Source organism: Meriones unguiculatus, chromosome 15, assembly GCF_030254825.1.
Source record: "Meriones unguiculatus strain TT.TT164.6M chromosome 15, Bangor_MerUng_6.1, whole genome shotgun sequence".
Classification (NCBI taxonomy): Eukaryota; Metazoa; Chordata; class Mammalia; order Rodentia; family Muridae; genus Meriones; species Meriones unguiculatus.
Window position 1 is genome coordinate 41,894,919 of NC_083362.1, and position 13,285 is coordinate 41,908,203.

Sequence of the window (13,285 nt, forward strand, 5' to 3'; positions counted from 1 at the left end):
GTGTTATCATTTAATGTGTGAGATTTAGCCTCTTTTTTCATCTGTAGTTGATTCTGTTTGTGGTGTTAAATAGGGATCAAACAGGGTGTTTCTTCTGTGTGCAAACTGAGCCAACGAAGTACCAAAGAGAACAGTACTAAATTTTAAGACTTTTTTTGTTTGGCATGTTCCTTTTCCTTCATTTATATATATATTTTTAAATATTTTATTTATTATTTATGCAACATTCTGTCTGTGCACCAGATCTTACTATATATGGTTGTGAGCCACCATGTGGTTGCTGGGAATTGAACTCAGGACCTTTGGAAGAAAGCAAGTGTTCTTAACCTCTGAGTCATCTCTTCAGCCCCATTTTTATATTTTTAATCACTGTCTTTCTGTCTTTTCCTCTCTCTCCCTATGAAACCCCCTTCCTTCTGAGTACACACGTGTGCATGTGTACAAATGCCATGATTTGCCTCTGGAGGTCAGAAGACAAGCTTGCAAGAGTATGGATTCGGGAGGTCTCACTTATGTTATTGGGCTTGGCAGCCCTTTTTCCACTGAGCCATCTAGGTGACCCTCCTTCGGTCTGTTTTTGCACCATATATGCTGTCTTTAAGAACTAATAGAACACATACCTGTTCCAGTCTGTGTCTCCCATCATGGTCATTCTTGAGCCTGTTTCCACATAAATACTAAATGTAGCTCATTGCTTTTCACAAAGTAACTTCCAGGATTTTGACTGAGATTGTGTTGGATCCACAGTTGATCCATTCATAAACATAAAATAGCCATCTAGTTACATAAATCTTCATTTTGTTCAGTTATATGTGACCCTTTTCTGTGGGCCCTACACATCTTTTGTTAGATTTATTCCTAGATATTTGCTTGCTATTAATAATGGTGTTAGGGGGCTGGAGAGATGGTTTCAGAGGTTAAGAGCACTGGCTGCTCTTCCAGAGGTCATGAGTTCAATTCCCAGCAACTACATGGTGGCTCATAACCATCTAGAATGAAATCTGGTGCCCTCTTCTGGCATGCATGTATACATGCAAACACACATTGTATATATAATAAATAAATAATCTTAACAAAAATAATGGTGTTAGTTACTAGTTTCATGCTCTAGTTCTTCAGGTATATAGAAAGATATTTGATTTTAAGTTATTATTCTTACATCAAGCAACTGTAGAAAATTAACTTCCTCTTGGATTTTTATTGTATCCAATTCTAAGCATTTGTGAGTAATGAGAATTTTTCCTGATTTTTTAAAGCAATTTTAGTCATTTAAAAAATATTTATTTTGTGAGTATGTATCTGTGTGTATATGTATATGTGAGTTCAGTTACCTGTTCAGGCCAGAAGAAGACATTAGATTCCTCTGGAGCTGAAGTTACATCTGGTTGCAAGCCGCCTGATGTGGCAGCTGGGAAATATATATATATATATGCTCCGACAGTTGAACCATCTTTGCCCCCATCTCAGTCATCTTATTATTTCTTCCTATATTGCTGTCCTGACCTCAGTTTGTAAGAATAAGCAAACTTTTTTAAAGGACCAAATAACAATAAAACAATAACAAAATAACAATAAAACAAAGAGCAAAAAATAAAATAAAAATACATATGGGATCTTTGCTGTTTTAAAAGTAGTCTAAATAGTCCTGTGCCTTGAGAAATTAAGGGCTACACACTAATACAATTAAATAAAGGGCTATTGTTCATAGAGGGTATTGAATCAAGAATGACTATAGTCATGAAGAAAATGGGATAAAATACTTGTTTGATGGATTGGTAAATGCAAAATAATTTTTGTTATCTTGAATGTATGTAGGCATAAAGTAATCATCTGTTTTTTTAAATCCCTTTAGGAAAAATAGAAATGAAGGTGCATATGCACACGAAATTTTGCCTCATTTGTTTGCTGACATTCATTTTCCATCAATGCAACCACTGCCATGAGGACCATGACCATGGCCCAGAGGAGCTCCACAGACACCATCGTGGGATGACGGAATCGGAGTCAAGCAAATTTTCAGTGCAGGATGCTGAAAATGAAAAAAAGTACTATATTGAAAAACTTTTTGACCGTTATGGTGAAAATGGAAGATTATCATTTTTCGGTCTGGAGAAACTTTTAACAAACTTGGGCCTTGGAGAGATCAAAGTTGTTGAGATTAATCATGAGGACCTTGGCCATGATCATGTTTCTCACTTAGACATTCTGGCAGTTCAAGAGGGAAAGCATTTTCATTCGCATAACCACCAGCATTTTCACAATCATTTAAACTCAGAAAACCATACTGTGACCAGTGTTCCACCAAAAAGAAACCACAAATGTGATCCAGAGAAAGAGGCAGCTGAAGTACCCATCAAATCCGATGATAAACACCCACGTGAGCACACTCACCGCCTCCATCATCGCCATCGTTTGCATCACCGCCTGGATCATAACACGACTCGTCGTGTTCATAATGATTCCGTCACTCACAGTGAGCATGGGGAGCCTGGTCACGGACCTTCAACAGAGAGCAATAAAACACAGGAGCAATCAGAAGTTAAGTCATTGAAGGTCAGGAGGAAGGAAAAGGGGAAGAGAAAAAAAGAAAACTCGGAGGTTAACACACCAGGTTTCCTCCCCAACCATGACCATGGTGAACAATATGAGCATAATCGGGTTCACAAACTTGACCGTGTACATAGCCCAGGCCACCCTCATGCACATCTTCCTGAGCATAGCGGTCATGATCTTGGCCATGGACACCAAGATCTTGACCCTGATAATGAAGGTGAACTTCGACACACTAGAAAGCGAGAAGCACCACATGTTAAAAAAAGTGCAATTTATTCCACTCCTGCCCACAAAGACCATAATGAAGACGACCGGCAACATGAAGTAGGTATAAGGTGCTGGATGCGTGGTGTCTGGCAGTTACTCAGTAGTTCTTAAGTAGTCGTGGAGAGGCTTAAGGATGAGGTTAACCCGAGTAGTCACATCATAGCTCAGCCACCTGTGTTCTTGTTGGAGCTTGCGGAAAACGCCAGGTAACAGGATGAAGGAATCAAAATCAAGATGGGGAAGTTTCAACCAGGGTTTTATTTATTCTCAAATTTGGAGTCCTCAAGCCTAGTATGAATATTTAAATGTTGTTTGAAAATATATTCTTTATTTTACTGTGTTTGTTTTGTGAATTCTGACTCTCTAGTAACAGTTTTTACTGTTACTACTATAGCTGGTTTCTAAATATTAGAAAATACTAAAACAGGTTTGGTCTTCTTAAACCTGACCTTTTCTGAAGTACTAGTTTATCTTGCATAATTATTAATTTACTGAAATAAGTTAATGGTTCCCAGTCATTGTTTTAGCTTCTGAGTTTCTGTGTATGCATTGAGTTTCTTTTCTGTATGGCTTTATGATAAGGGCTGTTGTGATAGCAGTCTTTACTCAGGCCCTTCACAGCTGGGTGAATGCAAAAACGTATAATGCTAGGAAGTCCCAGTACTGCCGGAGTAGTCTTGTTTTTTCCTGCATCTTCATGCTTTTGGACGCTTTTACCTTTAATTGTGTCCTCAGTTTTTTTTTTTTAAGTGTGTATTCTTTTTGTTATATGTATACCAATACCATTTTTATTATTTCTAATGATCTCATTAAAATTTAGAAAAGTTTGTTGAATTTATATGTTTATATGACTAGTAAGCAGCAGCATCCATTGTGGAAAGTGGACGTTCCTGATTATGTCACTACCTTGAGTATCTGAGTAAATTCTGCACTTTGATCCCTGCCTAAATCATCAGATACTTGTTTCCAGTTTTAACAATAAAATATATTAAAATCTTAATGAGATTTTAAGTTGTACTTCTATTAATATGAATAAGATTGCAGTGCCTTCCCTAGATGATACCATGTTATATTCTCATACTTACTGTGTGTATCAGAGCCATGAGATCTCCATTGTCAGACTTGATGCTGTTTGATGCCCGGACACCTGTAAGTTTTGAAAATGTTTTGGGCATTAAGTAGGGTAGCACCTCACCGTTACTAAGACCTAAAAGTAGGTTTTGGTTATGCGTTTCTTGGTTATATTGAACTGTTGATAGATAAAATGAAGTACTTACACAGTAGGTCAGTAAAGAAATATGCAACCAGACTAGGTAGATTCAAAAGAAAGAAGGGGAGTCCGTTCTTTACCTTAATTAAAGACATTAATGTTTACTTTATGATAGATCCAAACTGGTGTAATTGCTTTCTGCTTTGTTTGTTAAAATGTCAGTAGGTAAATCTTTTGTGTGAGTGTGCTGGATTATACCCAAGACCTACCTATGAGGGACATCCCCAGTTCATGCCCTTTCTCACCATTTTTGTTTCCCTCAGCTCAAATTGGACTAGAATTTACTGGGTTGTGTTTTTGTGAGTGTTTTTTGTGTATATGTTTAATGGATTGTTGTTACTATTTTGATGTTATGATGATCAAACTAATTGAGCTAAAATGCACCCTATATCGAATGCATTCAATGTAGCGTTTTCTAGAATGCGTTTGGCAGGAAAAAATATCTGTGCTAATGGATTTTGAGTTGCTGCTACTGCAGTTTGGTAGGAAAGAGCCCTTCTGATCCTGTACAAATCTTGGGAAAATGGTTGTGTTATCTTTTGTGTGTTGGGAATAGAAAAATGGCCAGAATCTCTAGAAAGTCTTGAGTAATCTAGTAGAATGTTTCTGTATTTTAATTTTTTACATAAATTCTTATAGAAAAGATGATTCTTATATAGTTATATTGCAGTCATTTGCCATTGATACTTAAAATGTTTTAATTGTACAATAACTTATTTTCTGTATAATCTTAAAAACCTGTTCATATTCAATTTTTATTTTGTTTTATCCATTTTCTTGCAGTGTTTGAACGTCACTCAGTTGTTAAAACACTTCGGTCTTAGTGCCAACTCTCCCATTTCACCTGATCTATTTACGTACCTTTGCCCTGCACTGCTATATCAGATTGACAGCAGACTTTGTATTGAGCATTTTGACAAACTTTTAGTTGAAGATTTAAGTAAGGATAAAACTCTGGTTCCTGAAGATAAGGCAAATATAGGGGCATCAGGTAAGAAAGATATTTTTTTTCTCCTTAAGGTAGTACTCATACTGTCTCTTAAATTATAGGTTAATTAAAAAGAAGTACTAAATTGTTGGTTTCATTTTAGTGTCACATTTTAATGTTCTAATCAGATTTAGGTATGCATAAAAAATACTGGAAGACGAGAAGAGGCTTGGTATTTTTTATCTTATTTCTTCTGGTCTTGTAGAAGAGTGTTTTGCTACAGACTAAGAAGATTAAAAGGAAATAGAAAAAAATTTTTGACAAGCCAGTATAAATAAGGGGCTTCTGATTAAAGCTATTTTACAGTATAATAATTCGATCTTTTGCAGGGTTAGGGCTTCATGAGAAGCAAAGATGACTGGGTTTAAAGAAGTGAAATGGGAAGGTGGAGGCTAGACAATGGGAATGGTCCAGACAAGCTCCCTGACTGGCCTATGAACTTCATCCTGGTTACTCTTCCGGGTTCCAGTTGGATGAAAGCAGTGCTGTTTTCAGATTGCTCCCAGGATGTGTTGTTTATTCTTTGCCATCATACCCAGTTGGTCAAGCAGCACCACTGTAATGTTCACAAGGCTTCCTCCCTGACACTTCATACTCCAGTGTATGAAAGTCTGTAACTCTTTGGGATCAGAACCAAGATAGGATCTAAAACTTCTTTATTTGCCTTTGATTTTCTTCTTTTCTTTTGTATAATCAGGCATTTGTGCCTTATCTTTACAGTATTTGATAACTTTCTATCACATCGCTGGTATGCTTTTTTTTTTCTCATGTAAACTGTACTATGCCATATGGTCTCAAGGCTAAGAACCCTTTGCTTTGCTTGAGGCTTAGGCTTTCTGTACCTCTCATTTACTTTCTGCCTTTGCATCTCAATCCCTAACATTTCTCTCTTCTCAACATAATAAGCATAGCACACAGCTAGCTTATTCTATTTTTCTTTCATTCTTCTCTACCTCCTGTGTTTCTTCAAAGATTCAGCTTAGGCATTCGACTCTCTGTGATAACTTAACTGCAGCTTAACCAAGTTCCCTGTTGACACATGTCCCTATAGAGATTTGGGGGACTCTTAATAATTTGATTAATATGTTTTTGTTGGGCCTTAGTTACTTAAAGGCAGTGACTAAAACTTTCAATTTTATACATAGTAAAGAGAGCCTCAACAACTCATGCTGCTTGAGTGAATAAATTGTTTAATATTAGACTACAAGCTTTCTATTATATTCCAGGAAGGTGTTTACTTAAAATTCATCTTTGAAGCTCATTAAATCCATAATTGGAACAATAAAATGTTCTAAAAACTGGAATTTCCATAAACTGCTTATCCATGTGTAAAACCACAGTGGTGTTACTGTAAGTTGATAATAATGAACAAAGTTCAGGTTGAAGTACCTAAGATGTTCTGAACCCAGGGGATAGTAATGAAAGTTTTTACAAGTGGTATTTATGGATATGTATAAAAATTGAATTCTAGCGTGGTAACGGATAGGATTGTTTTACATTTTATTGCATAGTGATAAAGTAGACACATTTAGGAATGTCTCATTCTCATTTGTAAGAATTCCATTTGGGATACACACAGGTCTTACCTCTTAGACTACAGCAAATTAAACGAAATGGTCTCTTAACGTAAGTCAGTCTTCTCAGTGCCAGCACTTCTAGTTCTGGTTAATTTTTTTCCCCAATGAAAAAATAACCTTAGACTAGATAAATTAATTATAATAGGCCACAATGATTGGGATGTCTCTATGTATTATATTGAACACTTACACAAAGAGATTGCATTCATTCGTTCATTCACTCACTCATTCACTCATTCTTGAGTTGAATTGTGATTCACAGTCACTCAGGCTGGCCTTGAAAACGTGGGCTAGGGTAATTATGCTTCAGCCTTCTATGTAGCTGTGACCACAGCTTGTGCTACTGTTCCTGACTGATTTATTAACTCAAGAGAGACACTTTCTTGTCTTTGTTTTATGAGGGTTAGAGAAGTGTTTTGCTCAAGTTCACATAGCTTTCAAGTTTGAGGCACTGCAGTGTGAACTGTAGATTCTCCATGTAATGTTTATAGTCCTAATCCTCACTCTACTGCTGCGGTTCCTGCTCCTTACTGAATTGGACCTTAATGCTTTATTAGAATGCAAATGAGAGCACAGTAAGGAGGTAGATACAGTTATAAGTAACAGCCAGCATGTTTTTAGACCTAAGAAGAAAGTTGTAGAAAGTATTGGTGTAACTGTGCTTCTAAGTGTTGATCAGTTGCTGAGAAACATCCTCAAGAATGGGCTAAAGAACTGGATGTTGAACACAGGCCTGTAATCAGAGACCTTAGAAGGCAGACACAGGTGACTGGATCCAAAGCCAGCGTGGTCTACATGGTGAGACATCTTTAAGAAAGGGGAGAGAAGGAAAATGCTCAGGCTCCTTAACCCATGTAAGAAGAGTAGAGACAGACTGAGTCCACAATTAAATTTGAACATTCCTGGTGGAAAAGATATATTTTGTCTTCTTTCTTAACCTCATTCATCTGAGTGACTGTCCTTACCGCCACAGAAAGAAAATCAGATTAAGCTTAATTGAAAATAAAATGTACTTTTTCTGTACAGGGAGAAATGGAAACTAATGTTTGTTTCATCTAAAGTTAAAATTAATAGTGTTTTTATTTTGAAGGATTCTAAAAACAATTCCAGTTCTTTGTTTGTATGCCAGTGGTAGATTAGGCCTTTTAATTAGTGTTGTTTATGTTGTAATATTGCCATAATCCATATATTGAAATAAAGCTGTCGACAGCTATGTAACTAGTAATACTGGAAGTTACAGCTTATTCAATTTGAAAGCCTTAGAGGAAATTGTGCTTGCTTTGAAAACAAGTATGTTACAAATAGTGAATATTGATTAGTTGTTTGCAGGTGGTTTTTTAGCATTGTCAGAAATGCAGCTTGAATTAATTATGTCCTGATAGATGTTAATAATTGTTAGAGAGAATGCCCCGCTAGTAATTATTTTTAATGACTACTGCACCATTAAGAAAGGTTAACTTGTTTTATATAAATCTCCCATAGTGACTCAGCTACTACCTCATTAACTTTGTTCAAAGACTGCTGTAAACCAAATACCCTGAATAGTATGCATGGTAGAAATCGTTTGTTTCACAAGATTGGCTCATCTAGTCGTAGAGTTGGCCCTAGCTTAATTACCGGGGGGTCGTGAATAGGCTGCTAAGCATTTTCTGCCAATTAAAATGCTGAAACAGTGTAGAAAACTGCCATCTTGCACATGCTTTGCACCAAGTTAATTAGAAAGTTTCCACAGATGAGCGCTTCTTTTTAAAAGAATGCATTTTCTCTCCTGGTAATGAGGAAAGGACTTGGTGAATAACTAAGCATGAAGACCTTTAACGTTTTAAGCAACCCAATTTGCGGAATAAGTGAAGCTTGCTTCAGACACTTAGTTCTTTTTATTACATATGGTATCTTGGGTACAAATAAAGAAAACATTTGCTAATTGGACTTAATAGTTTTCATATTGCTTGTCAGGTATGAGTTCTCTGAAAGATGCCTTCCCAGCTGTGCTTTACTTTGTTTCATACCAAATACATTGTGATTAGAAATGCACAGTAGTTTGGTTAGAAATAGAAAAAAAAATTGCTTTGCCTCTTTCTCTGGTGTATTTAGAAACTTGGGATCTTATGTAATCTGAAAGTCTGTGAACAACCTAGAGAGGTATTTCTAAATACAGCATATTCAAAACTGAATGTAGGTCAAAAGAATTGGTTTTTTGTGAGAAAGATTACTAAGTGGCTAGAAAAAGTACACTTAAATTTATAGTAGTAAAAAAACTGAGATTGTTTTTGAAAATACTTAAAAGAGGAAGTTTGTATTAGTACACATACATGGGAATGGTTGTTCTGGTTCTGTCAATGACACAGTTGTTAGGAATAGTTGTCATCTGTAGAGGGGTGCTCTCATTTTTTATTTATTTCTTTTTTTTAAGTGTGAATGAGTGTTTTGCCTGTGTATTTGTGTGTGTGTGTGTGTACCCATGTGCATGCCTCGTGCCCTCAGAGGCCAGAATAGGGCACCGAATCCCCCTAGAACGTTCCAGGTGGTTGTGAACCAGCATGTGGGTGCTGGGAATTGAACCAGGTCCTCCTCAACAAGGGCAGCAAGTGCTTTAGGCACTGAGCCCATTTTCTAGCCCCTGTCTGACTTAATTATTTCTTAGACTGTCAGACACATGGTAATTTGTGGTAGTTAGATTGTTAATGTTACTGCTTATGTCTAGTGGCCTTGAAGTAAGTGTGGGTGCATCGTGATATTTTATGAAGTTACATATGTCTTCATCTTTATCATAATTAGCTCAAAATTCAAAGGCTGTCATTTAAATTAACAGTTAACATTTCTTCTTTCAGACATAATTATGCTTAATTTTTCTTACCTATCATCTGTTTTTGTTTGTAGCCTCCTTTAGTAAGTAAAACACAGTGATGTGTAAAACCCTTGGCTGAGATGTATGAAGGGAGCAGTATGTAAAAGTTAGAGGACGGGCTAGTTGTCTTCTCACCGTCCCATCTCTGACCATGTTCTGGCCAGCCCTGCCTGTCCTCTGCAATTTTGTGCTTCTGAGGCAACTCCCCAGCTCCTATGTTTACTTTTCTTTTGTTTTGGTTCTTTGGTTTGTTTGTGGGTTTTCCCTGTGTAGCCGTAGCTGTCCTGGACTCTCTTTGTAGACCAGGCTGGGCTGGAATGCATAGAGATCCGCCTGCCTCTCCAAGTTATGGCATTAAAGGTGTGCTCCACTACCCCGGCTCCATGTTTAATTTGACTTTTTAAAATTGCTAATTTTATGGTAGATATTTTATTACAACTTTTAAAAGTTAAGCCAATAAAATGGGAAATTTTTTCTTCCCTTTTTAATGTTAACATAAAGTAGAACACTTTGATCTTAGTTATTACGTGTACAATTCATTGGTATTAAACAGACTCATAACAATACCTAAGTCCTTGAGGAATGCTGCTGGCAATGATGAGGAGGTTTAACAGTGACCATTTGTCTTTTTGTCTGAACTTTGTGATCACAGACAGTGGCTACAGATCTCTAGTACTGGGTTTTCTTTTTGCCCACCTTGTGTCTGCTTTGGGTAGGTTGTTTGAGTGTATACCTTGTCAGGAATACCATGTCAGCATGCTGAGCAGCAAGGGGTGGGGGATAAGTGGCCACCCCAGCTCTAAGAGCTCACATTGATCAACTAAACCACATTGTGCCATCAAGTCTTCCCTTTGAAAATATATGCATTATGAAGACAACAGAGCTTCAAAGTAGTAGATCAGAGATCTTGCCAGTGTTATGGGGACAGATTCCTTGTGTTTTCTACTCTTCTGTCTTCCCAGAATGCCCCTTTAACGTGTTTTAACTATGTAATTCATTTTTACATTATTATATTCCAACCACTATTATTTAAAACTTTTATCACCCTACATAAATAACCATTAAGCATTAACTTCACATTTTCACTTCTTCCAGCCCATTATAAGATCAAATTTACTTTCTTTTTACAAATTTTAACTGTTCTAGATACATCATATAAACAGAATTAGGCAGTATTTGGGGTTTTTATCTGGCCTATTTTATAATGTTTTTAGGCTGCATTCATTTTAATGGAGTTCCATTGTGTGTGTCGACCTGTTAATAATAGTTCGGGCCCTGACCAGTTATGTTGAGAATAGATATACGTATTCCTGAATTCCTGGTTTGTACAGCTTATCTGTATTTAGCTTTTTGAGGAATTGCCAAACAGTTCTCCACACTGGTTACAGTGTTTGTCTTCCATTCGTATGCAAAAATTCTAATTTCTCCATACCCTTGTCAGCAGGTGTTTTCATCTCCATCGTTGTTAAGCAAAGACAAGGTTTATATGAAAGAGATAAGCCATGGTGTTGTCCCAAGCCATTAATTGCCTCACCAGAGAATTAGCCAATTGAAACTTGTTTTCACTCTATAGTTGGTAATGTGTTTTAAAGATTTTGTTAGTTGGATATGGTGCCTTTACTCTCAGCTCTCTAGAGCCCCAGGCAGCAGATCTGTGAGAGTTCCAAACCAGCTAAGGCTATATAGTGAAACCCTTTTTCAAAAACACAAACAAAAAATAGTCTTTTGAAGATACCCTCTAAAATATTTATATAGAAGCATACTATATATTTTCCTAATTGAAGAAATAGAAACTTTTAAAATGGTAAATAAATGTTCAAAGTTACATATAATTTTAATTTTATTTATTCAGATCTTTTATTTTAAATTTCAGTTGGTAGTCAATGATTAGGTAATTGACAAACATTTTCCATATAAACAGAAAGCCACCAAAACCTCTGAATAATTTTTAGTGGATTTGAGTTTTGTATTAACATGTCATTCAAAGGAACAGCTTTCAGCATAATCTTTTCTTTAATAATCTTCAGGGGTATCATTGAGTTAGTCTGGGTAGATGTTGTACCCTTTGAGGTACGGTGGGGATAGTACCCTTTAGATTGGGAAGTCATGACTCTGGAGTGATTTATGGAATGCCTTTTGTGATATTATACTTCTTGACTTTCAGGTGTCATATCTCACGTGCAAACGATTTTCTTTTTTTAAAATAATTTTTTTATATTAATCACAGGTTATTTACTTTGTATCCCAGCTATAGCCCCCTCCCTCATTCCCTCTCGAGCCCACCCTCCCTTCCTCATCTCCTCCCTGCCCCTTTCCAAGTCCACTGATAGGGGAGGTCCTCCTCTCCTTCCATCTGACCCTAGTTTATCAGGTATCTTCAGGACTGGCTTCCGTGTCCTCCTGTGGCCTAGCAAGGCTGCTCCTCCCTGGGAGGGTCGGGGGAGGCGGTCAAAGAGCCAACCATTGAGTTCATATCAGAAATAGTCCCTGTTCCCCTTCCTAAGGAACCCACTTGGATACTGGACTACCATGGGCTACATTTGAGCAGGGGTTCTAGGTTGTATACACGTAAGTGAGCTTCCCTCTTTTTGGTTTTTTGAAGTAGTAGCCTTGGCTATCCTAGACTCTTTGTAGACCAGGCTAGCCTTGAACTCACAGTGTTCTACCTGTCCCTGCCTCCCTGAGTGCTTGGATTTTAGGGGTATACCACTACACCTGGCTGAGATTTCCTTTTTAAACCATTTCTTCCTCTTAGACTAGATTTTCTTTCTGGAGGGAAAGAGATGTAATTATCATAGATATTACATATGAACTCACACAATTCCCCAGATGTACATGATTATTTGTGTGTGTTACTCTCTGGTGGCTGATTCTCATTTATAGTATATGTACTGCATCCATTAGCATATTGAAAATTTGACTTTTATTGAGTTAGGTTTTATGACTTTGACTACTTGACCTTTGGATAGCTGACCAACAATTTCAAATTGTCATTGCAGAACATTATAATTTTTGTGAATTAACAGAATGTTTCTTAGACCTTTTTCATATCCTAGATACTCGAAGGCAGATGTTAACATGAGGATTTTAGAAATATTTGCTTAAGATAATATTCCTTTTAAGTTTATTGCTTAGGTAGTATTTTAATTTTTTATTTTTTCTTCATACTAGGTTTAAACTCAGGGCCTGATGAATGGTTAGTGCTTTGACATTACACTATTTACCTCAAGTCTCTGAGTAGATTTTTTTTAATATGCTAGTTAATATATATGCTGTTTTAATATGGCCTGAAATTTCAAAATGTTATAAGTTTAAAATTTAAATATGCTTCCAGTACTAATATTTTATTAATTTTCTGTGTCACATTGTGTGAATGGTTAATTATCTTAAATTTATAATACATTAAATAAATGTAATTTTCTATAAATTAAAATTTAGAAATTTTTTTCTTTTACAAACATCTTCATAGTCCAAAATGAACACATAGAATGTAATATATATAAGGTAACCTGAGGGGGAAAAAACATGGATAACAAGCTTACCCAACTAGATTGTTTTTGTAAGTAATGAACTTTAATTTAGCGTCTTTACTTTTATGTGTGAATTTTCTTGGACATTGTAGCATAGAAATAAAATGCTGATATTAAGTAGTTTTAATAATCATGATTTTTTTGTTTAGAATAATTCTGATTAATGTACATTTCTGACAATTAGGAAGTTAGCAGTGTCAAGGTGGTTTACTTGGTATATTATGTACATTGGGTCATATGTTGACAGTATTA

The 13,285-nt window shown here is 36.3% G+C and overlaps 1 protein-coding gene across 2 annotated transcripts in view; it reads left to right on the top strand.

The window, feature by feature from the left end:
• The window catches only part of Slc39a10 (solute carrier family 39 member 10), a 46,965-nt gene that overhangs the window by 16,218 nt on the left and 17,462 nt on the right, over positions 1-13,285 (top strand). For both annotated transcript variants that reach the window (XM_021660606.2, XM_060368355.1), the window contains exons 2-3: positions 1,853-2,877; positions 4,874-5,081. In XM_021660606.2, coding sequence (XP_021516281.2) covers positions 1,864-2,877; positions 4,874-5,081 — 1,222 coding nt within the window. In that variant the 5' untranslated portion in view covers positions 1,853-1,863. The remainder of the gene's footprint in view (positions 1-1,852; positions 2,878-4,873; positions 5,082-13,285) is intronic.